The sequence below is a fragment of the Harmonia axyridis genome, chromosome 1 (genome assembly GCF_914767665.1).
Source record: "Harmonia axyridis chromosome 1, icHarAxyr1.1, whole genome shotgun sequence".
In the NCBI taxonomy this organism is placed as follows: Eukaryota; Metazoa; Arthropoda; class Insecta; order Coleoptera; family Coccinellidae; genus Harmonia; species Harmonia axyridis.
This window is the reverse complement of record NC_059501.1, coordinates 47,288,297-47,315,688: the sequence shown is the minus strand read 5'-3', so window position 1 is coordinate 47,315,688 and position 27,392 is coordinate 47,288,297. Positions and strand designations below refer to the sequence as shown.

Here is a 27,392-nt window from a genome sequence, read left to right as displayed (position 1 = left end):
CAAAAAGCTGTTCTTTTAGGTACTGCAAGGACGGTGAGAAAATTCCTAGGAAGCGAAGGAAAGGTCCAAGGATCGCTTGTAAGAGGACCAGAAGTTCGACGAGAACCAGGGGGACCACAAGGACCGGACACGACCGAGCTCTGCCCTTCTGATATTTTAAATATCTGGGATTGAGTGAATGTTCCTCTTAGCGAGGAGTGAGAAGCCGACGGCGAGGAGAAATCCTACGCGTATAGGCAAAAGTCGGGGATAATAATAATAAATAAATAATGAATAATAAAAAATAGGGGTAGCGGTAGGTGAATCTCTAGCGATTCACCTATCAGGAGAGTTGAATTGACTCCTACCCACCGCAGATTCCAGGAGCTCCCTGACCCGGGAAGCTGAAACCTGTCGAAGGGTCCCTGTCGAGGGTAACGGACGAAGCCGTGTGGAAAGTAGCTCAAGAATTCTCCCACCGTAGCTCTGCGGATCGTAAAAAGCGATCAAAGGCCGTCTCCCCCACGACACGGAGGAACCCATGAATGATGGTGAATTTAAGGAATAGGAATATAGGGCCGCTGCCTGAGGTTCGTCAGGGCGTGTCTGGAGTCGGCGCTGGACATGACAGTATGAGGGACGTCGGTGACAGAGTGCTAAGGAGACGGGCGTCTGTCGGACAAAATGCTACGCCTCCACAATCTCAACATTCTAGGAGAAGAATAACACGAGTTTCTCCGACCGCTGAAGGTGCTGCGCAGGATCCCCAACCAGCACTCACCCAAGCGGGTCTACCAAGAAGACGCATGAAATGGACAAGTTCGATAAATGAAACGATCATGCGCATATATTATGAAGTGACTAATATGGAAGAGGATAAAATAGGCTACCGTCAAAAATTATTTGCAGAATTCCACAGAAACTATCCCGAACTTCAAGTTTCTGAGCAAAGAGTAGCCGACCAATACCGGGTCATATTGAGAAATAAACTTGTACCCGATAAGAGACTTAACACCATAAAAAATGAAATCCAACTGAGACTACAGAATAGAAACCTGACTAACAACGAAACGACAATTGAAAAAAACTACGATTGTGCTGAAAACCAACAGAACATCAATGCACAAATGAACTCTGAGGAACAGAACAACGCAGATGTGATAGCAACAAGTGATGCTCAACGACGGAATATATATGCTGCACCCGTCGAAAATCCAGAAGAAGACCAAAGAGAACTACTGGAGCGATTATTTGCCACAATGAATAGATGCGTTATAGATCTCATCTTCTGGTCATGACCAACAAAGAGATTATACCCAAGTATCTTTCTGACTACCATGATCTCGAATCATTACACCTCATCATATACTGTGCAGCATTTTCAATAGCAACAGTGTGAGGTGTGAAGCCAAAACCTTAAAGTCAGAAACCAGCCAGAGAAAAACAACAAAATAAACCACATTGGCAAAAAAGGCTGGAAGACAAAGTTCATAGCATCCACCAAGATATTAGGAGGCTCACCCAATTTGCAAAAGGTTCGCCGTCTAAAAGATTACAAAAACTGGTGAATTTAATAATGGATCGTCACCGGCAACATAAAACGTATGATCCAAAGAATGAAAATACTCAATAAATTTTAGACACACAGAAACAAAAACTTAGTGGGTACTCCGAAAGACTCAGAAGATAAAATGAGAGCTATAGAAGAAAACAGGATAATATGATTTTTGAAAACTCCGAAAGAAAATTATATAGAATGTTAAACAATAATATGTCAGCAACACCAGGAAGTTATCCAACCGCCAAAGATATTGAGAATTTTTGGACAGATAAACTGGTTACACCAACCTCCTACAACTCCCAGGCTGATTGGATAAGAAGTGAAGAGAAATCCTGTGAGACAATAGAACAAATGCCGCATAACGCAGTTTCTATAGAAGAATTCCATGAAATATTGAAAAACACACATAATTGGAAATCACCCGGCCCAGATAGAATCCACAACTTTTGGTTGAAAAAATTTTGGTGTATACACGGCAGACTAGTTGAAACCATAAATGGTGTTATAAGTAATCCAACGGAAATGCCAAAATAATTAACAACAGGGACCACTTACCTCTTACCGAAGGATATGCAACACACAGCGGATCCATCAAAATACAGACCAATTACATGTCTTCCAACAATATATAAAATCATCACATCATGTATAGCATCTCGTATCTACAAACATTGCGGGACAAATAATATAATGATAGCACAGCAGCAAGAATGTTCCAAGAACGCACTAGGATCGAAGGAACTGCTGATAATAGATTCCATCATATGCAACCAAGCCTTCAAAAAACACAGAAATCTTTTTATGACATATTTTGACTATAAGAAGGCCTTCGACTCTATTCCATATGGGTGGCTGACAAAAATTTTGGAAATATAAAAGATCGATCCAATTACAATAAACTTTCTGAAGTATGCAATGTGCAACTGGAACTCTCTACGGCGAACATAACAACTAAAGATATTCCAATGAAAAGGAGATTCGTTCAGTCCCTTATGGTTCTGCTTGGCGCTGAACCCCCTTTCTAAACAACTGAATGCTACTGAAAAAGGTTTCAATGTCAAAGGATACAGAAATACTATTGCACTCAATCATTTGCTATACATGGATGACCTGAAATTTATAACAGGCAACAAAAACCATTTGCAAATTATGGTCAAACCGGTCGAACATTTTTCGGAAGACGTGGGGATGAAATTCGGATTGGACAAGTGTCGTACTATTAGCGTAGTGCGTGGAAAAATCCAAGATGAACCGATAGCTCTCTCCAATGGACAGGAGATAGAAGCAATGAAATCGGAAGATCTTTATAAATACCTAGGAATGAAACAAAACCGACGAATGAACCATCAAAGAATGAAGGAAGACTTAACAACTGAGTTCATTAGGAGAATCAACAAAATTTTAAAAACAAACCTCAACAGCAAGAACATGACGAGAGCGATCAATACATATGCATGTTCAATTCTCACATACTCTTTCGGTATCATTCCATGGACCAAAACAGATATAGAAAACCTGCAACGCAAAATGAGAACCTTGATGACGAAAGCACACAAGCACCATCCGAGAAGTAGCATTGAGAGTACGATCTGCCAAGGAATAAACGAGGCAGAGGTCTGCTAGACATCATGGAACTTGCCCATGGGCAAATTGAATTCCTACGAACATACTTCAAAGACAAATCAGGCATGTCAGAGATCTACAAAGTACTGTGTGAAGAAGACGAATCAACAACTTTACTACTGCACAAGGAGACATTGTCATACAACCACCAGACAATCCAAGAAAAACTGCAAAGATGGAGAGAAAAGCTCCTACATGGACGACATTTCAACGAGGTGAACCAGGATTATGTCGACATTGAAGCGTCGAACTATTGGCTCACATCAGGTGCGATGTATCCAGAAACGGAAGGATTTCTTTTAGCCATCCAAGATCAAGTGATCTCAACAAAAAATTACTGCAAGCATATCATAAAGGATCGAACTATTACTGACGATCGATGCCGTTATAGGTGTCTAACGAATGAGACAATCCAAGATATCACGGGAGGTTGTCAAATGTTTGCTGGAAATGAATATAAAGAGAGACACGATGCAGTAGAAAAGATACTACACCAAGAAATTGCAACTTAATTAACACTAATGCATTCTGAAAAAGTGCCATACTACAAGTTCCGAACGGAAACCATCCTGGAAAACGAACGCTATAAACTGTACTGGGATCGTACAGTTTTGACTGATAAAACAGTCCCTCACAAGAGGCCAGATATATTGCTAGTTGATAAACATCAAAAGGCAGCAATACTCATCGACGTAGCAATACCTAATAACAACAACATGCGTCAAAAAGAGGTCGAAAAAATTTCAAAATATAGGGACCTCGAATTTCAGATAAAGCGCCAGTGGGGAATGATATCAACGAGAACTATTCCAATTATATCATCTCAACAACAGGAATGGTACCCAAAAATCTCAAGAGAAATATCAAGCAACAAGGACTTAGTGAGTATATATGTAATATAATGCAAAAAGCTGTTCTTTTAGGTACTGCAAGGACGGTGAGAAAATTCCTAGGAAATGGAGGACAGGTCCAAGGATCGCGTGTAAGAGGACCAGAAGTTCGACGAGAACCAGGGGGCTACAAGGACCGGACACGACCTAGCTCTACCCTTCTGATATTTTAAATATCTGGGACTGAGTGAATATTCCTCTTAGCGAGGAGTGAGAAGCCGACGGCGAGGAGAAATCCTACGCGTATAGGCAAAAGTCGGGGATAATAAGATCAAGTGATCTCAACAAAAAATTACTGCAATCATATCATAAAGGATCGAACTATTACTGACGATCGATGCCGTTATAGGTGTCCAACGAATGAGACAATCCAAGATATCACGGGAGGATGTCATATGTTTGCAGGAAATGAATATAAAGAGAGACACGATGCAGTAGGAAAGATACTACACCAAGAAATGGCAACTAAATTAACACTAATTCATTCTGAAAAAGTGCCATACTATAAGTACCGACCGGAAACCATCCTGGAAAACGAACGCTATAAACTGTACTGGGATCAAATAGTTTTGACTGATAAAACAGTCCCTCACAAGAGGCCAGATATATTGCTAGTTGATAAACATTAAAAGGCAGCAATACTCATCGACGTAGCAATACCTAATAACAACAACATGCGTCAAAAAGAGGTCGAAAAAATTTCAAAATATAGGGACCTCGAATTTCAGATAAAGCGCCAGTGGGGAATGATATCAACGAGAACTATTCCAATTATATCATCTCAACAACAGGAATAGTACCCAAAAATCTCAAGAGAAATATCAAGCAACTAGGACTTAGTGAGTATATATGTAATATAATGCAAAAAGCTGTTCTTTCAGGTACTGCAAGGACGGTGAGAAAATTCTTAGGAAGCGAAGGACAGGTCCAAGGAACGCGTGTAAGAGGACCAGAAGTTCGACGAGAACCAGAGAGACCACAAGGACCGGACACGACCGAGCTCTACCCTTCTGATATTTTAAATATCTGGGACTGAGTGAATGTTACTCTTAGCGAGGAGTGAGAAGCCGACGGCGAGGAGAAATCCTACGCGTATAGGCAAAAGTCGGGGATAATAATAATAATAATAAACTTTATTTGCAGATAATAAACAAAAGAAAATAACCAAACAATCAAAAAAATTATATATATAATATATCCTATAATTTATCTGCAAAAAGGAGACTTACGACAGTAAGACTTTTTACATGTAAGCTCCCAAAAGTTCACCAAGAATAAAAAAAAAAACTCCAGCACTGAGCGTATAGTTGGATACATTGAAATAAAAATTTCCACTTGTATGTAGATTGAACTTGAATAAAGAATTAAAAAAAAAAACCATCGGAGATCAAGCCTGCGTTCACATAGCTCAGTACCTAAGCCTAAAGTGAACCCGTCAACAAAAGTTGTGTGTATGACTTTCTGAATTTATATAAATTAGAGGATTTCAGAGGAAGAGGTAAATCGTTATAGCTGAATAATTTTGATGGTAAGAGTGTTTCAGTTAATTTATGGTTAGAAAAATTGGAGACGGAATGCACGCGTTGTGAAGTAGAAGAAGATAGAGACAGAATTTTGATTTTACGGTTGTTTATGGATGGAATAGCGAAAGAATGGTTTGATTTTAAATTAATTAGATTAGGTTTAGACAAAAGTTTTCAAATATGGAAAGAAAATTGCTTAGAGAGTTTTTGTGAAACGAGTTGGCATAAATATAGAGAGGCGTATTCATTTAGGTATATAGGAGGAAGTTTAGTGGACTATGCTTTTAGGAAAGAATATTTGTTGTTAAATCTCCGAAATAATTTTCCAACTGACATATTAATTGATTTAATTGTCACGAGTTTGCCAGATATCTTACAAGATAGAATTAATCGATCAACAGTAACAACTTTCGAGAAATTATTGGGTGAATTGCGAAAGCTAGAAAGTTCAAAAAAATATGATAACGGTCGAAATAAAGATAATCATAGAATGACTAAATCTGCCGAACAAATTACTTTCTATTCACAAACAAATAGAAAACAAATTAAGAAGGAACCATTTGTGAGAAGAAGTGCTTCTCAGGTAGATTTCACCTAGAAACAGTCTGTCGGCTAAGGAATAAATCCAATAATGTCGAACAAAAGAACATACCTGGAAACATAAGAACGGTAAACAATGTTGGGATACAGGATGAATTAAATGAGGCCATTTCAAACCAAAAGAACTAAGACTGTTGCCATTGATAAAATTGAAGGTGTTTATAAATAATAATGAATTATGTGGAATTTATGATTCGGGCTCAAATGTTAGTCTTCTGAATTCCAAAGTAGCAGAAAAGTTATGTCTACATATTCAAGAGAATAGAAACACATTCAAAACCGAGTTCAAAACAGTCAGTGGCAGGGCAAATTTTTCAGGAAAAATAATTACAAAAATGAGAATCGATAATATCGAAAAAGAAGTTGTACTTTTTGTGGTTAATGAGAAAAATTTCGAGTATGATATTCTACTCGGACTAGATTCTATTTCCAATTTTCAATTAAAACAAGATTTTGATTTGAATATTTATCAAAGATTAGATATGAATGAAGAGAGAAAGATCGATTATCTCAATAATAATAATAATAATGATTACACCATCAATTTCAATGAAGGGATACCAACAGAACTTTTCGAAGCAAAATTAGACCATTTGGAAACAAATCAGAGAAGTAAAATTGAAGTTTTAATAAATAAATATGACCATATTTTTGCAAAACACAAGTTTGATATTGGTCAGGTGCAAAATAATGAGGCACATATAAAACTTTTAGAACACAAATTTATAGCAAAAAAACCGTACAGATGCTCAATGGAGGATCAAAAAGAGATAGAATTCCAAATAGGAAGATTGTTGAAAGCGAATCTGATTGAGGAGTCCTCCTCACCTTTTGCATCACCAGTCACTTTAGCATATAAGAGAGATGAAGGGTCTAAAACCAGATTGTGTGTCGATTTTCGTGAACTCAATAAATTAATTGTTCCCGAACCACAGCCTTTTCCATTAATTGATGAAATCTTAGCCAAGACCCGAAATGCAAAATTCTTTACAACATTAGATGTAAATTCTGCCTTTTGGTCGATTCCTATTCGCATCAAAGATAGATATAAGACTGCTTTGTGACACAGAATGGTCACTGGCAATGGAAATGTTTACCTTTCGGACTTAAAACATCCCCGGCCATATTTCAACGTATATTGAATAATATTATCAGAAAATATAACCTGAATTTATTCTGCCTAAATTATATAGATGATATTCTAATATTTTCTTCAACATTTGACGAACATATAGAACATTTGGACAATCTCTTGAATGCAATATGTAATGAAGGATTCAGACTTAAATTTATCAAGTGTAATTTTGCTGAAGAAGAAGTCAAATATTTAGGACATATTGTAGGAAACAATACAGTACGATCTATAAATGACAATTTAATTTCCATTAGGAATTTTTCTCCACCAGATACTCGGAAGAAGATAAGGCAATTTTTGGGTAAAGTTAATTTTTATCACAAATATATAAAAGATTCAGCTAGATTATTAGAACCGTTGCATAATTTACTGAGAAAAGATGTAAAATTCAATTGGTCATTGGCTTGTCAGGAAGCTTTCAATAAGGTTAAGGACATCCTTTGTTCTGAGCCAATTCTTGCAATTTTCGACCCAAGTGCCTATACTACTATATATACTGATGCCAGTATTCAAGGAGTAGGAGCTGTTCTTAAACAAATACAGATTAATGGTGAAATGAAACCCGTAGCGTATTTTTCTAAAAAACTGAATAAATATCAAAAGAACAAGAAAGCAATATTCCTAGAATGTCTGGCAATTAAAGAGGCAATTAAATTTTGGAAATATTGGTTAATGGGACATAAATTTATTGTTGTTACTAACCATAAGCCATTAGAAGGGAAAGAATTTTGTACAAGACCAGATGAAGAGCTGGGTGACATGATGAATTTTCTATTACAATTCGATTTTGAGATTAGATATGAACCAGGAAAAGGAAATGTAGAAGCAGATTGCCTTTCTAGAAACCCAGTTCTAGAAGAAACGTAGAATATGGACGAATGTATAAGAACAGTTAATTTGGTGGAATTAAATGAAATAAAAAACGATCAACAGAATAATTTCTTAATTATAAATAGTATGAGAAAAACGGTTGTAGAGAGAGAGATACATTACAAATTGTACAAAAATAACAAAAAAATAATTTTATCGAATGATTTTGGAAAATATATATATATATATATATATATATATATATATATATATATATATATATATATATATATATATATATATATATACATATATATATACTAGCTGACTCGGCAAACTCCGTACCGCCCTATAATCAAGAAATGTCTGTTACCTTTTCATCTGAATTAAGTTAATTTCTTTATTATGTTCGAGCAACACAATGCAGGGGCTTCATTTTTAAACTTAAATGCCTTGCAATATTGACAAATAACGTTCATTAGTCCAATAGCAACGATATGCAGTGTACTGTAGTCAATTTCTTTGTTATAATTAAATGCAGCTCTATAGGGGTTAAACGCAACACTTCTATTTTGTTGGTTCCGGTTCCATCGATTCCGTTCAACTTCATTCCGCGTTTCTCGTTGCTCATCAGTTTGACTTGCAGCATTACGGGTTCTGCGACTTAAGTTTGTACGTATAATTGTCGGCATCTTCAGAAACAAAATTCAACAGAAAATAAAAAAAGGAACTTGAAATTATAAACTCTGAATAAGAATTTATCGTACTACAATTATAATATTTGATTGCCATCTTGCAACCTTATTGCGGATCTGTGGATAGATTAAAAACGATAAAAATCGGGATTCAAAAATAGGGGTTGATCGTATAAAAGTGAAAATTGAGAGAGATATGAAATTTTTTATTCTGTCATGACAAATTAAAAATAATTCTTACCAAAAAAATTGAAGTTTATAATTAACAAATGAAAAAAAGTGGTTAATCGTAGAGGGATGAAAAATTGAGAGTATAATCAGATTTTTTTTTAAGTCGACAGAATAAAGAAAAATTTTTGCCAAAAAATTAAAGTTTATAATTCACAAAAAAAAATAGGGGTTGATCGTAGAGGGGTGAAAATTGAGAGTAATATGAGATTTTTCATTTAAAGTCATGATAGAATAAAAAAAAATTTTTGCTAAAATATTGAACCTTATAATTAACAAATGAAAAATAAGGGTTGAACGTAGAGGGGTGAAAAATTGAGAGTCATATGAAATTTTTCATTATAAGTCATGACAAAATAATAAAAAATTCTTGCAAAAAAAATAAAACTTTTTAATTACCAAATAAAAAATAGGAGTTGATCGTAGAGGGGTGAAAATTTAGGGTTGCATGTATTTTTGTATGATGTATCATAAAAAAATAAAAACAAAAAATTAAGTGGTGGACCACCCTTAACATTTAGGGGGATGAAAAATAGATGTTGTCCGATTCTCCCCCCTGTCTCCATTGTCCTCGCTAAGGATCACGAAAATCGGAGGAGTTCGATTACACACCACGTGACAGAATAATTTTATATATTAGATATATATATATATATATATATATATATATATATATATATATATATATATATATATATATATATATATATATATTCCGCTATCTTCAAAACGTCCATTCGAAAAACAGTCTCTGAGCGTCCGTGGCGAATTTCTCGCACAATCCCTAACTTATCGAATATATACTTTTCATCACCGAACAGAAGAGGTCGTTAGATGTCCGCAAACTTACTTTGGTCAATATCTATTTTATCAACTCTCATTCTAACGATTTCCGAGCGTCATTTCAAGAAACCTTCCTAGAGCGTCCAAAATATACAACAAAACTTTCACCTTGCCGATTACTAGGCGTCCAGGCTATGTTGCCAGTTAGGGCACTGTCGGCAAGACCGAGGCTTCTCTAGAAACAAACAAGAACAGACTCTGCCGACTGATTTACGAGCATTCATGCGTCATTAATCGTAGAAAAAAATCACAACAGCTGCACTCGCCAATAAATGAATCTCGACCGAGTTCGGCGTTTGAAACTTTTGCTTCAAGCGTTGACCTCGCTAGGCTTAGCCTTGATATTAATAAATGGGGATTGGATTGGAATATAATATGAAACGAATTTTCAAAACTTGGATATTTCAGAACCTGTTTGTCACATGGTGTTGAAATTTTGTGTCTATATGGCGGGCATCTGTAAAATGAGTTCTATGAAATCTCATCTTTAGAGGTATTTCAAGTAAAAAGAAAATTGAAACCTCTGATTTGATGAGTTCTCAAACCACAGAAGGTCATAAATAAAAACTTTTGGACCGTGTGTTGTTTGTATTTTAAGGGTTCATTCCAGATACTTAGACAAGAACAGAGAAATGCAACTATGTGGATACAAAGATGCATGATAAAAATTCCGATTGCTGTCCAACATAGGGCGGAAAAGAGAAACGTATAGTTTTTTTTCAATCCGTGAATTAAGAGAAGTATGTGGACGTCGGTGGAAAAATTTTAAAATATATTTCAGAATACTCTTTAAATATGATCCGTTGCCAATATACGATGGTACATATCGAAAAGTAAAGAATTTATGTATGCATTTATTATTTCCTGATTCTTTTTCGTCTCTCCGTATTTCGTATAATTCTGAGATTTCTATTTGTCATTTAGCAAATTCTTAATGCCAAACAGAACGTGATCACAAAACAGCGAGACAAATCACTAAATCGTTTGCAGGAATCATGGCTTCCTGAATTTGAGTGAGAATGTCAACGTTCTTCAACCTCCGAACAAAAACTAACTGTCGAATAGATTGGACTATTTGAATTTTATATAACTCAACCTGAAATCAGCTCCTTGATTTACGTCAGTGCTCTTCTGGAATTTCTGATTTTTGTATATCTGCGGTATCATTGGATGGAGTTCGCCCTCTTACGAATTCATCTTTCGAGATTCTAAAATGTTTCTTTCGTGAGTTATTGCAATAACTATCAGTTTCCGATAGGTCGACCGTAAATACAATAACTTCTGAAAGAAAAGACTTAGAGACTCGATATTTGTAGAGCAGGATTTGAGATTACTTGATTCCGTAGATATATCCATTCGAAATTGTAATTTCGATTTGTCCGGATTGAAATCTGCTACTTGGTTAAAAAATTACGGCGTTAATCATTCTACAGAACCTCGTGAGGAAATGGCTTAGAAGCTCCTGGTTTTGTTTTTTTTTGTATAACTCTTTGAAAATTTCACAACCTATGTTTGGTAGTGCGTATATATGAGTTTTTTTTTCTTGAAATTTTGAAAAACTGATATATAATCGGAATGAAATAATTCGATGAGGTTTCATTGAACTATCATATCAAATTGAAAGAAGAGATGGAAAATTAGACGTAATTCCTCGATTCTTTATGTCTCCGTGCCAAAAGGGGGCGGGTCAGTTAGTATCATCCTAAAATCGACATTTACTGACACAAATTATTGAACCACTGAAGAATATAATATCAAGATCCTCACAAAATTTTGTACGAACGCAATTTCTCACAAAATTTTGTTGGCACCATTTGGTTAGTGAATTCTTGAAAAAAAAAGGTTTCTAAATTGTTCCTTATTTTTGTTGAAAAACATTTCCTTTTCTTCAGATTCCAATGAAATTCGTTTTTGCGCGCATATTCTAGCGGAACAGCGTGCTATCGTTTGCCCCACTGTCTATAATTTTCGAATTTTCGAGCGAAAATGGTCCCGTTTCCACGATAACTTGAAAACGAAAAGAGGTATCGACATGAAATTTCGTTCGGCCAGGTTCGTTGATGGGCCGAATCGCTCGAGGGGTTTAGAAGTTATGGTCATTTGAATTTTTGAGTTGAAGCCAATATCTCAGGGAATTACAATGCAATCGCACTCAAACTTGGTGGGTACCAACGTGCAACTTCGGGCCGAATTTTTTCGAGATAGTATCGATAGTTAATTAAAAAAAAATTATCAGATTCCAATGAGTTCTAGCACATGTTTTGATGCTGAAATTTCAGCCTTTTTCAAGTTTTCAAGTTTCGGAGATATAAGGAGAAAAAATATGTAAAATATTGTGATATTTTTCCTTGGTACGGTTATTATTTCTGAAATAACTCAACAACTATGAATCCGATCACGATAACACTTAATGGTTAAATGCGAATCACTTACACGCATTTGGTCGCGAAATTTTGTCGGTATCGTATCAATAGTGAATTAAAAGAAAATTGGAAAATCATTGACGTTAAGTCATCAGCTTTTGCGCGCATGTTCAAAGCAGACCACCAAGTGAACATGCGCGCAAAAGCTGATGACTTCACGTCAGTGCTTTCCAAATTTTTTTTTTCCAACAGCACCTAGAAAAATTCCATCTGAATGGTATCGTGAAGAATTTCAATCAAGCGCGGGTAAACGGCGGGAACTACAGCTCACTTTCTGGTCTAGAAACGGTATTATATCAACTACTAGCTTATGCACTCACATTTGACATTCAAGTTTCATTATGATTAGATTAACATCTCTTGAGTTATTCCAGAAATAAAAAATAAAACGAAAAAAATAAAAAATAACGAAATTTGACATATTCTTTTCGCAATATCTCCCAACATTGAAATCGAGTAAAATTGAAATTATGTTTACTCTTGGAAAATGTCGACGTCAAAACACGTGCAAAAATAAATCAGAAATCTGATGAGTACTTTTCGAAAAAAAAATTTTTTCAAAACAAATTGCAGAAATTCTCCAAATATATTTTTTTTAAATTTCCAAGAATTCGATCTCATTGAAAAAAATCAGAAAAGTTGCGCGTCAGTACTTGTGACGGCGACTTTCTTCGGATTGATGATTGTTTACTATTTCTCTCCTATATTACCTCGGGCGCCAATTGCGATAGGTTTTATAAGGTCGCAATTCCTTACGTCGCTCACTATTATCGACCCTGGGTAGCTTTTAAACAGTTGGAGAAGGGTTCGATTCAATCTAAGGTAAGAGCGATTGACCAGTGGTGATTTATTTCGCTAAATGGCAGTAAATGTCTATGAGATAAATAAAAGACACCCTGACGAAACACACTATATTTAACAATATCCGTTCCCTTATGTACAACACCAAATTATATACAATACTATCCTATATATACAATAATGCAAAAGGCTACTAAACACCAAAAGCAAATATTTACAATGCAACACGGTACGGAACGAGAAATAAGCGAGGTGAGTAGGTGGCGTATATCAAGCAGCAGAAATGAGTAAGCAGTGAGCAAGCAAATTGAGCGATGATAAAAACGGTTAAGTGCGGATAAGCGTGGAAAGCATGCAGATTGGCGTGTGAAATGCAGTCTAATAAGTCAGATGTGACTACCTATCCTGTGTTCCGTACGGTCCGGTTCGATACCTCTTTAATAGAAACAGCAAGCCTGAACAATATCTTCGAATCAGGTCTTGTATCGGCGCATCCACCAAAAATGGATATTAAGTCAGAATGGGCAGGGTGACTCACCGAAATGACCACGGTGATCAGTGAATCGGAAATACGCGACCCCTCTCCACAAGATGAGGAATTCCGTCTGGTGGTCCCAAATAAGAGTTGCTCGCAATAAGGGACCCGACACACGGATTCCACTTGAGAAAGTTGGGTCTTAGAAACAGATTTCAATCAGGGTATTTGTCGGCGCATCCACCAAAATAAATCTCAGATCGAATGGGCAGGATGACTCACCGAAATGACCACGGTGATCCGTGAATCGGAAATAAGCGACCCCGCTCCACAAGATACGGAATTCTGTCTGGTGGTCCCAAATAAGAGTTGCTCGCAATAAGGGACCCGACACACAGATTCCACTTGAGAAAGTTGGGTCTTAGAAACAGATTTCAATCAGAGTATTTGTCGGCGCATCCATCAAAAATAAATCTTAGAAATAAATTTCGTTCGAGGTATACTCTGGCGCATCCACCAATTCTAGACTCGAGTCAGACCGGACAGGGTAATTCGCCGAAAAGGCTGCTGTGATCCGGAGATCGGAATTAAGCGACCCCTCTCCTCAAGATAAGGAGTTATGCCTGGTAGTTCCAAATAAGAGTTGCTCGCAATAAGGAACCGGACAGACAAACTCCACTTGAGAAAGAAAGATCTAAGAAATAAATTTCACTCAGGGTATACTTCGGCGCATCCACCAATTCACGACTAGAGTCAGACCGGACAGGGTAATTAGCCCAAAACACCGCGGTGATCCGGAGATCGGAAATTAGTGACCCCTCTCCTCAAGATAAGGAGTTCTGCCTGGTAGTTCCAAATAAGAGTTGCTCGCAATAAGGAACCGGACAGACAAACTCCATCTGAGAAAGAAAGATCTAAGAAATAAATTTCGTTCAGGGTATGCTTTGGCGCATCCACCAATTCTAGACTCGAGTCAGACCGGACAGGGTAATTAGCCCAAAACACTGCTGTGATCCGGAGATCGGAAATTAGCGACCCCTCTCCTCAAGATAAGGAGTTCTGCCTGGTAGTTCCAAAAAAGAGTTGCTCGCAATAAGGAACCGGACAGACAAACTCCACTTGAGAAAGAAAGATCTAAGAAATAAATTTCGCTCAGGGTATACTTCGGCGCATCCACCAATTCACGACTCGAGTCAGACCGGACAGGGTAATTAGCCCAAAACACCGCGGTGATCCGGAGATCGGAAATTAGTGACCCCTCTCCTCAAGATAAGGAGTTCTGCCTGGTAGTTCCAAATAAGAGTTGCTCGCAATGAGGAACCGGACAGACAAACTCCACTTGAGAAAGAAAGATCTAAGAAATAAATTTCGCTCAGGGTATACTTCGGCGCATCCACCAATTCACGACTCGAGTCAGACCGGACAGGGTAATTAGCCCTAAACACCGCGGTGATCCGGAGATCGGAAATTAGCGACCCCTCTCCTCAAGATAAGGAGTTCTGCCTGGTAGTTCCAAATAAGAGTTGCTCGCAATAAGGAACCGGACAGGCAAACTCCACTTGAGAAAGAAAGATCTAAGAAATAAATTTCACTCAGGGTATACTTCGGCGCATCCACCAATTCACGACTCGAGTCGGACTGGACAGGGTAATTAACCTTAAAGACCGCAGTGATGCGGAGATCGGAAATAAACGACCCCTCTCCCCAAGATAAGGAGTTCTGCCTGGTAGTTCCAAATAAGAGTTGCTCGCAATAAGGAACCGAACAGACAAACTCCACTTGAGAAAGAAAGATCTAAGAAATAAAATAAATTACAAATAAATCACACTCGGAAAGTATCGATGGAACACAGGAAAGTCACCGATAATACAGACAGGAATAAAACGGTTCTTACCAATCCTAAGAATTTCCCACTTCACTACACGAACTCAAATTCTTTTCGTGTACGGGCTAAGTGTCAAATTCACGAATATAAAATACGGCACTAAAACGTCCAACGTTCAAAAGAAAAAGTGCAAACTAACAATTAAACTCTAAATTGTTACTCAAGAAAATCCGCTCAATAACTATGAAAATATATAGCTCGAAGACGCCGACAGGAGTAAATCGGAAAATATCTTGATACTTCGAAGACACCGGCAAGAATAATCCTCCTTTTCCGAAATATTTCACTTGTAATCTCGGTTGGAAGGGGAAAATTTCGAGTCTTGAAATCGGCGGTGTACCTATGAAAAACGAACGACAACATGTAAAAAAGAACATATTGAAGAGATAACGTCTATCGCGTTGTCGCTCGAAAGTTTTTATACATAGGCTGATATTTTAAATTGCATCGTTATATTTTCATGAAATAAATAAATCAGAAATTATTCCAAATGAAAATTTTTGAATTGGACGAAAATTACCTTCACTGCTCTCAATTAAAATTTTATTTTCACCTACTCAGATGACTGGTAGAATAATGATGGAATTCTAAACCTGGGGCAAATTATACTGGGTGATTCTAATGAAATAATTATTGAATTCTAAACCTGGGTAAATTATACCAGGTGATTCTAATAAAATAATTACTGAATTCTTAACCTGGGCTAAATTATACCGGGTGATTCTAGTAACGAATTTCACTTCGTTACACACCCCCCTTACTTTCCCAAAAAAAACGAAAGTTTTTTTTGTCACCACCTGCTACCCCGCTGTTCAACTATCTATTGGCAGACGGCCAATATCATCCCTGGGTGAATCTCCATCGGCCATAGTTGGAGGTTCGTTGAGGGTCGCAGTAGCTCACACTGGATTCCAATGGACCGGAGGTTGGGTTGACTTGACCTCACGCCCTGATCCACTCCGACTCTAGACGGCTCCTCTTGTCGCCTCGTCCGGGCTCGAGTTTCTCTTGGGCATGGACAATCCCTAGACATAACTCCCAAACGACCGCAGCGAGAACAAAATAATCGGACGGAAATAATTCCGGCAATCTCTCCGGGCGTGGCCCAGTAGTCCACACCGCCAACATGCACCCTCCATGAGTTTGATGAAGCGTGGAACTTCCCTCTGCGCTCTTGGGTAGTGCGGGTCTGGGGCTGGTACGTGGGTTCTGGAAGGCCTGCGGGGTTTTCTAGCCTTTGGCTTGTGTCGTCCACCGGCATGGCCACGAGGTAAGTCATAGGGGCGCCGTCTCGCTGGAGGTGTTGGGTGATGACATAGAGATGTAGGTGGTCCCCTAGCCGCCGTCTCCTTCCGTTGCTGTTGCCAGAATTCGATTTCTTCCTCCACTAACTCGTCGAAACTGGCCGGCATGGATTCCACTATTCCGGCGTCGATGAGGTCCCACTCTCCTCTAGACATCTTTGTTTTAAAACACAACAAGATTAGCGACCCATTGTATAAAACTTACCAACACCAATGACGACCTTCTTCACTCATTGACGGACAGACGGATGTCCGCGGGACAGAGAGGCGCCCTTACTCCTGGGGAACCCAAATTCGCTTCGTCCTCCCATTCGGAAACACGAACTTAGGGTGGAGTCTACCCCGCACTCCTGGAGGGCGAAACCGCAGCAGCCTCTGCCTGAATCGGGGAGTCCAGCCACCTTTTGGTTGCCTCTCAAAGGCTTCTACAAAGCTCTCTCCCACCTTAATGGCCTCAAATTTTGACGGTCTTTCAGATGAGGCCATCTCTTTGGACCCCTCTTTGGCTGACACGGCCAGCTGCCTGAAGGTCATCTCGCCCCATGCAGCGGAAGGGCGATGCGCTGGATCAACCCTCAGAAGTTCCACCAGGCTGCTGCGTAATCCCTCTGGCACCTCGAGCATCTCCTCCCCGCGGTAGTGTCCTATCAAGTTCATGACCTTCTTTTCCCCATTCGGCGTCATGAAGGGTAGTTTCCCGGTTGCCATGTATAAGGCCGTCACTCCCATGGCCCACACATCCGAGGGGAGTCCGAATGGCAACCTTTTCAGGACCTCCGGTGCCCAAAATGGGGGAGTACCAGCTCGCCGCGACGTGGTCGGGAACCGCTGATTAAGTCGGCAGGCGAGCCCGAAATCAGCGATGCAGACCCGCCGACCCCGGAGGAGACAATTGTCCGGTTTTATATCCCGGTGCAGGATACGCTGAGCATGGCAGGCCGCCAGCCCAGCGAAAGCCTGCCCCAACATATCACAACACTCCCCCTCCGGCAGAGGTCCCCGTCGTTGGACCAGTTCCAACAGGTCTCCCTCCATCAGCTCGACCCCAAGATAGAGCCGTTCGTCGGTTACGTAATCCACCAATAGGCGGACCACGTTTGGGTGTCTCATGGCTTTCACCATCCTCAGCTCCGTCATGGACACCTCGTCTTTCGGGGCCACCTTCAGGGCAAATCTTATATCTCCGTGTTCGACCTCGAACACTTTTCCAAAACCTCCCTCGCCGAGGGTACGGATCTTCTGGAATGGTCCGGAGATCCTGGTTATTCTCTCCGGAGTGGGCTCTTCATCAAAGGGGTTGGAGGGTACGACCGCCACTGATCGCAACATATCCTGAAACAGACGGATGACTGACACGGCTCCACCCCTCGGTCTTATGCATGCTCTCCACTATGTATCCGCGGGTTTCCCGCAATTGCCGAGTGTTCAACGCCCTGCTCACCTTCGTAGAATGGTTTCAAATCTTTAACGTGGATGTGACGAAGATATTTACCCGACGCGCTTTTCAAGTCGTAAACCACTGGAGATATGACCTTAGTAACGGTATACGGACCAGAATATTTGGGCGCTAATTTAGATGCAAAGCCTTCTGCCGCCGACGACAACGGATGTTCTCGACGCAAAACTTTGTCACCTACCCGACACGACCACGCTCTCCTTCGGAGATTATAATACCGACTCTGTTGGTTGAATGCACGAGCCAGCTGGAGTTTAACAAACTCCCGGGTCTCTTGGAGTCGCTTGATGCGATTTGCGTATTGGTCTACCCCTTGGACCTGTGGTTCCTCCGTTGATTTCTCTGCGTCACCTTTGGTTCCTGATGTCCGACGGTTCATTTCTGGGGAGTGGACCTCCCGACCGAAATTCAGGAACGCCGGTGTGAATCCGGTGGACTCATGTTTGGCAGAATTCAACGCAAAAGTCAGTTCTCCCACTCGTTCATCCCAGGAGCGATGATCCTGCTCGCAGAATTGTGCTATCATGGTTTTGATGGTCCGGTTAGCTCTTTCCACGGGATTGCACTGCGGCGAATAGACCGGAGCAAATCTATGTTGGATACCCAAACTCTTCAGGTTTTCCCTAAATAGACGTCCGTTGTATTGAGAACCATTGTCGCTAATTACGGTCTTTGGACATCCAAATTTCAGCAACACTAGATCGTAAAACGCCTGGAACACACCTTTACCCGTGGCTGCCTGGAGTGGTTTGCATTCTATCCACTTCGAGAAACGGTCCTGGAACATCACGAGGAAAGTATTACCCCTTTTGGAACGAGGTAATGGGCTTATTAGATCCGTGCAGACCGTATGCCATGGTTCGGTGATGTGGTACGGTTGCATTTTCCCTGGGGGTTTCTGTTGGCAAACCTTGTACCTCTGGCATTGCTTGCACCTTCGAACGTATTGGGCTGCTTCACGGAACATCCCAGGCCAATAGTAGCTTTGGGCCACTCGAGATATGGTCTTTGCGATTCCCAAGTGACCAGCCACCGGCTCATCATGGTTCTCCCGCAGTATCAACTGCCGATCCTCTGTCGGGATGCACAGTTTCCACGGTGTTCCCATCTCCGTTTCCGTGAAGTCGTCGGCGCTCCAAAAATGTCGGTATAACCTTCCCTCCTGTATCCGGTAATCTGGAAAATCCGCAGGCTTCTTCGAGACCTCCTGGTATTTCCTAGTATACCACGGGCATCGGGTCGTGTTCTTGGCCACACAGACCTGTTCCTCTGATGGCAACGGATCCCTGGACAAGGCATCTGCCACTCGGTTCAGGGTGCCCTTTCTATATTTGATCTCAAAATCATATTGTTGTAGAAAGACACACCACCTTGCAATCCGGCCTGAGGGAGATTTTATCGATCGTAACCAGCGCAAACTCATGTGATCAGTGATCACGGTAAAATGATACCCTTCCAGATACCTCCTCATTTTGTCTATGGCCCATACGATTGCCAAGCATTCCTTCTCGGTCACCGAATAGTTCTTTTCGGCACCATTTAGGGTACGGCTGGCGTAGGCTATAACTCGTTCGCGTCCTTCCTGGATCTGCGTTAAGGCAGCCCCGAGCCCGCTCTCGGATGCATCAGTCTGCAACGTAAACGGCTGGAAGAAATCCGGACAGGCTAACACTGGTGATTCAGTGAGTTTCTCCTTCAGCGTATCGAACGCTCGCTGTTGCTCCATTTCCCACTTCCATCTTTGCTTTTTCTTCAGCAATAACGTGAGTGGCGTAACTATTTTTGTGAAGTCATCCACAAATCTTCGGTACCAGCTCGCCACTCCCAGAAATCGGCGAAGTTCTCGTACGGTCTTCGGCGGCTTCATCGAATTTATGGCAGCAATCTTGTCCGGATCCGTCGCAATCCCTTTTTCGGTTATCACATGACCCAAATATTTCAGAGAACTCCTCACGAACTCACATTTATCGGGGTTGATCTTGAGGTTTGCTTCTCTGAGACGGCGAAACACTAACTTTAAGTTAGCCAGGTGCTCCTCAAACGTTTCTCCCAAGACCACTATGTCGTCCAGATATGCGAAGGCAATTGGGTCCAACTCAGGACCTATGACACGGTCCAAGAGTCTCTGGAACGTCGCACCGGCGGAATGAAGACCAAACGGCATCACTTTGAATTGAAACAGACCTCTTCCAGACACAGCAAAAGCAGTGATGGGCTTACTCTCCTCCGTGAGAGGAATCTGCCAATATCCTTGTTTCAAATCCAACGTAGAGATGTACTTTGCTCGCCTCAGTTTGTCCAATATCCCAGCAATGTATGGCAAAGGGTATGCGTCTTTGACCGAGACCTCGTTTACTGCTCGGAAGTCGATGCAGAATCTGGGGTTCCTGTTGTAACCGAACTGGAGAATTGGTTGAAGAATATCCACTTGCAAAATATTGTATTGATATTATTATTTAGTAAAGTCAAAATCAAATCATTTTAGAAAATTTCATACCCGATGATGATTAAATTAGGAGGTTAGATTCAGAATATCAACGCGCAGTTTGCTCGCTAAATTTTGTTGGTATCGTTCGGTTAGTGACTTCTTAAAAAAATATTTTCAGAAATTTTTCCATATTTTTGTTGAAAAAAATTGCCATTCTTCAGATTCCAATGAAATACTTTAGGGAACCTAAGCTCCGTATTTTTCAACAGTGAGCTGCATTTCAATTTGATTGGATTTTAAGTTCAGGAGATAAAGGGAAAAACATGTCAAATTTCGCGTTTTTGCGCGCATGTTCTAGGGAAACAGCATGCTATCGCTTTGTCACGATGTCTGTCTTTTTGAAATTTTTTCGCTAAAATGGTCTCAAACGGCTAGGTTGGACTCACTGATGAAGAATCCGTCTTTAAAATGAATTCTGTCCGGTCAGCCGACCTTCCGTCCGTTGTCACGATTGCGGGAAAAAGAAGACATCTATCTAGATTTTCGGAATAGTTTGCGCATCAGAATGCGACGGTTGAGTTCATTAACCAGCTACATCGGTCGAGCGGTTTCGGAGTTTTGAATCATTTGAAATTTTGAGGTTATGTTATTAATATATTAGGAACTGAATGTGCGATCGTATTCAAACGTAGTACGTGAATGAGGAGTACTGACACGCAACTTTTAAAAGTTTTCAATGAGATCGTATGTTTGGTAAATTTAAAAAAATTTGTTTTTCGAGAATTTTCGCAATTTTTTTGAAAAAATTTTTTTTTTCAAAAAGGAGTCATCAGATTTCCAATTAGTGTTTGCACATGTTTTGATATCAATATTTTCAACAGTACACATAATTTTAATTTTATCCGATTTTAATTTTGGGAGACATTGCAAAAAGAATAAGTCGAATTTTGTGATATTTTCCTTAATAAGGTTATTATTTCTGAAATTACTCCAGTAATATGAATCTGAAGGAAAAACTAACGTGCATTAGCTCGCAGAAATTCGTCGATATCGTTGTGTTAGTACACCAAAAAAAATTATGGAAAATTTTCCCAATTTTTGATGTAAAAATTTTTTTTTCGAGAATCTATTCATCAGATTCAAACAATATTCCACACAAACTTTGGGATTAATATTCTCCATCAGTGTGCCAAATTTCAGTCAGATTCGATTCCATTTTCCGGAGATTCACGGCAAAAGTATGTCGAATTTCTTGTTTATTTCTCGATTTCGTTGTTATTTCCGAAATAAATCAAATTATACCAATCCGATGATGACGAAACTTGGACTATAGTTAGCAAATGCTAATACACAATTCTGTTCAAATTTTCCTGATGATCGTGTCATCGAAACAATCACCAAGGAATTCTAACATGCGCGCAAAAGCTCCTGACTTCACGTCCGTTCTTTTATATATTTTTTTTATATACTGAGAAAACGATACCAACTTAATTTTGTATGCCATTGTGCGTTCGTATTCTGCAATTAATGAACATGTTGTCATGATTGGATCCGAATTATTCCGTAAATAACAAACAATACCGAGAAAAAAACATGAAATTATCCCACTTTCTATTAAAACTGAAATCAGATCTAACTTAAATATGCACCACTGTTGTTGAATATTAACTTCAAGGTCCATGCAGATTTTCACCGAAATATGATGTACAGACACCGAAAAAAAATTTTTCAACAAAAGTCAGGAAAATAGTTTTTTTCTGAATTTACAAACATTAAGATTCTAACAAATCGTTGCAAGAGCAAGTGCGTCGGTATTCTACTAATTGCGCATTTTGGATATTATCGAATCAGTATTTCTTGACTTATTCTGGAAATAAGAACGAAACCTAAGAAAAACGCGACCTTTGACAATTTTTCTCTCAATATCTCCGATAGTTGAAAACGGAACAAACTGAAATTTTGTACACTATTGTGAAATATTGACAATAATGCGTGTGCAAAAATGCACTGAAATCTAATTGGTAGCTTCTGATGAAAAAAAATTATTAAAAATATTTTCGAAAAATATTCTTTTAAGATTTCAGTAACAATACGACCTCAACAAAATTTTGGGCGCCAGTATTCTACAAGTAAGTACAAGTTTAAATTCGATCACATGAGTAGTTTCTGAGATATTGAGGAGGAGCCTTTAAAGATTCAAACTCAAAATCCTATCATGAAAAAACTTAGTTACTAGTTGGAAATTGCTAGTACAGAATTTTGTGCAGAGTTGCATGATGACCGCTTCTTCAGAACAATCCCACACGAATATTAACATGCGCGCGAAAGTTCCTGACTTCACGTCAGTGCTTTTCTAGAATTGTTTACTATATTGACCAGCCTAAATTCAAATATAATATTATTACAACTGATACAGATCTGGATTCCAGAAACTATATACAGATTGAGCACATTCACTAAATCAATATTTCATCCGAACAGATGTCTTTATGGAAGCGCGAACTATCCCTGAATTGAACAAAATCGCCGCTATCGAGAAAAGTGATGATTCATAACAATCAAAACAGGGGTAACGCTCTACTTGGGAAATATTATGAATAATCACGAGAAACCAGCGTTGCCAGTTTGCCTCGACATCGAGGACGCCCAGAAATCGGTAAGGTGAAAGCAGTATATACTGTGGAGGAATATACAGAAGTTGTAGTGAGCGCCCCAAGCGGCGGACACGCTGAACCATAATATACTAGTTGAATATTGAAATTTACGTCCCACTATCTTCTGAGCGTCCCCAAAAATTTTTGTGTACGAGATCGTAGGACTACTAGGAATGGTTTAACATAAGCAAACTTCCAAGCGTCCATATATGGACGCTTGGTAGGCACCGGACGCTTGGTAGGCGTTAAATTGTCAATGTATGGACGCTCTGAAGATAGCAGGATAAATATATATATATATATATATATATATATATATATATATATATAAATATATATATATATATATATATATATATATATATATATATATATATATATATATATATATATATATATATATATATATATATATATATATATATATATATATATATATATATATATATATATATATATCCTGCGGTATATAGGTCCTCTTCTAATAGCCCGATTTCATGGTATCCTTCGGTTGCGATAGGTCCTCCGTATACGGAGGACCTAACGCATCGCGTGTTAATTACTTCCTTATGACATGAACAACCATCTGGCAAAATTTCAGCCGGAGGACTCATGGATGCTTTTTGTCGATTTTGAATACTTTAGTTGCGAGAGTTGCCGCTCTGTACTAGGAGAGCGCTCTCACGCGTATATTGAGGTGTATATTTTTGATCATTCTACAGAGGATCGTTCCTCCTCGATATACATCACTTTTCATCACTCCGTATTTTGGTCTTCCGTAGTTTCGGCAACACTGTATTCGTTCATATCATATGCTTCGTGTAGAGTATAATCGTATATTGGTTCACGCGTTGAATGCTTTATTTCTTACGTAAAATGGAACCATAGGTTGTACGCGAATTCAAGAATATTATAAAGTTTTCAGTGTAATTGTGATTAATTTTGAAGTCTATGAACTATTTATACATACCTTTGAATTAACACAATTATGATGATATTTGTGGTGTATTATTCACGAGAATTAAAAATTAACATAATAAATTGAACTAAAATCCATGAATTCTATGCTGTATTGATTTATCGAGTCAAATCTTGAAAAATGAATAGGTAATTGATTAATAACAAATTCAAAGAGTCAATGAAGTGAAGTCAAGTATTATTGAGCACTCGTTCATTCATGCGCCAATTGAACACTTGAAAAGCATAGTACTGTTTATGGTCTTCTAAAGTACAAAAGCTCATTCTGTTAAACCAAGGATCTACTAAACTAAATACTTGAATAAGGTACTATTACCATGACAGCTGTTTTCTGAAGGACTATTCAAAAAATTGATAACAGCGAAACTATAAGGACAGTGAAAAATAATGTATCCAGTAGATTCAACGCAACACATGTTAAGGTTTTTGAATTGAAGTCTATTCAATTTTTATAGATATCGATTCTTCAGAATTTATTTCTTAGATTTTGTTGCCTTCACGAGTGAAGGATAGTATCCTCGAGCTAAAAATAGTGTAACAACTATATACTATATCATGTGAATATATCTCACCTTCTTTCGATTTTTCAATAGAAACAACATGGTTTTATGAAGGGAACGGGTACGGAAACGGCGATATATGAGTATGAGAATTATCATTTAATGAAAGAAAAATCGAATGATTATTCGAAAGTGAATGAAAATGAATGAAGTAAGTGGTCGAAATGTCCACCATTTTGTAAAATGCACTTAACGGTTCTGGAACCCATACTTCTTATACATTTGCTATTTCGTCTTCTTGAATACCTTCCAATACATTCTCCATCTTCTCGCGAGAAATCACTATTGTTGGATTTGTCATTTGTTCCGTCGAAACAAATTACAGAATCGAACTTTATTTTGATATCATTACGATTTAAGTTTTGCAAGGCTTGGTATTCAAATTTAAAATCATTGTATTCGCGTCTCTTGACTATTTTATTAAAAGCAGTTTTTGATAAATTGCATTCACTACAGATCCGTCCCAAAGAAAATTGGATAAGGGCCAAAATCACCTGAAAATCAACTTTGAATGACATTGTATGATATATCGTTGAATTCAGCGTTAAAAGTTATTTCGAAAAGTTTCATGAAATATACAGGTCCGTATTGAAAAAAATTAGGCTGAGGGTGCCCCAGAGAGCACGAAACGTTGGATACGAAGTCTGATTACGTCAAATTGAGAACAATTTTGTGTCGAATAAAAAATTCCTGTCACATTTTTTGATAATATTTGAAATAAAGTGGGAAAAAAAGAAAAATCAAAATGACATAATTCACTTTTCTTATGATATCTCAATAACCGGCCCTGATAATCTCGATTTGTTTGAACTGCTTGATAATGCTTCTATGCATGCATTTTTTTCTCCATTTGACCGACCTTCTAACTCTTATGGTTTAAAAGTTACCAATACAATCCCATTGAAAAAGTGGCCACTCTGTATATAGCGATTTCGAGAATAAATATCTATCTATTACAAAACGTACCTAAATTGCAGAAATTGAGGAGAGTCATTTTCAATGGCTTGTCACAACAGTTTATTATACGAAATAAAAGTCGAAATAAAATGAAGAGAATGTTGAGTCGAAACGACTCAAATTCTGACAGTACCTCGGTCATCCCGTATTATTTCACCTCTTTTGTCAGACATTCAACGACCATTCCAGAAAAAACTCATTCGACTCGGCTAGATCGAATATGTTATCATTGAAATATCAGGTGTTTTTTTTTTTCGATATCCTTAGGTAATGAATTTTCAAATTAAATAAGAATAGAATTCCAAATGAAATTTTTCAAGACGCTCGAAATAGTCATGCTATATTTATATTCAAAATGTCAACTCAAATGGAAATATTGGGTGATTATCTTCCATGTTTCTTTAAAAGAATTATTTCATCAACTGGATATGAAAACTTTAAAATATTCCACTTTCAACATATGAGTCCCATACAAAATTTGCGCCATTCAAACAAAAACCTGATCTTTACTCTATATTTTCCGCTCTTTTCAAATTTCAATTCAATTGTTTTTATCTTATATACCGAATAATTTTTTTCACCTGACACGTAAATTGAATTTTTCGATACGCGACTGCAATTTTTCAATTTTTTTTTGTGAGCTGATGGAAAATGCTGTTAAATATCAGCGAAAAATTTGCCATTTTATAGATGACAGTTCAAAATCTGCTCTCATTTTTCTGATTTTTATTTTTTTTTTTTATTTATTTTTATTTTATTTTATTTGAGTTGAAAAGAGTAAAGACATTCCTTCAAGCTTGGTTGACATGGGAAGTGCATGGCGTTCGATGATTTCATTTTCTTTTTCACGGGAACGGAATTACGTATATTCGTATCTCTTGAACCTATTTGGCAAATTTATGTTGTTTCTTCGTCGGCACAAAGGGATGCCGACCAGCCCTAATGACCGCACGTGTCTTTCAGCGTCAATCTAGATATTTTTGACTATGATGCTGCCCTTTTTTTTATGGGAATTAACTGTGTCGGTATTCCTGCCTGTTGTTTATTACCGAATTGCATCTCATTCCGAATTTCTAAACATATGATATTTGTTGATCAATCGCAAAACGTTTGTGGCTCTATTTTCATAGGACTTTTTTCATCCAAGGAATCTCCCTTTTTCGTTTTCCCTTGCCGTTAATATTTTCACTTAAATTTTTGTCTGAGAATTGTTTTATATAGTAAGGCTATATACAGGGTATCCCGGGAAGAATGCGACAAATGGATGCATAAATGAAGGTCATCATGAAGGACTCGTATCAAGATCGCCGTTTGCTATATACAGGGTGATGTTAACCTTATAAGTGAAATTTCATAGTTCAATAACTCTTTAACTAATAGACCGAATAATTTCAAATTTTGAAGTGTAGTCACTCTACTATCGCCTTCCTTCAATATTTCCGAAATCGCAAACAAATCACATCCGGACTTTTTTTATTTTCGGAAATATTGGATCACTCTGTATGTGACTTATATTTCATCTCGAATTCGTAACCACAAATAATTAATTCATAGAGAAAATTCAAAAATAATTTTCGGCATGCA

The 27,392-nt window shown here is 38.3% G+C and overlaps 1 protein-coding gene across 1 annotated transcript; it reads right to left on the bottom strand.

The window, feature by feature from the left end:
* Nucleotides 1–17,048: 17,048 nt before the first annotated feature.
* Nucleotides 17,049–18,104, bottom strand: LOC123671337 (sperm motility kinase-like). Its single transcript, XM_045605110.1, has one exon. The coding sequence runs from the start codon at nt 18,102–18,104 to the stop codon at nt 17,049–17,051; it is 1,056 nt and encodes a 351-aa protein (XP_045461066.1).
* Between the last annotated feature and the right edge of the window lie 9,288 nt (nt 18,105–27,392).

What these genes read in the sequence shown, in the direction of transcription:
- LOC123671337 (XM_045605110.1), bottom strand. Translation starts at nt 18,104, where the DNA reads ATGTTGCGATCAGTGGCGGTCGTACCCTCCAACCCCTTTGATGAAGAG.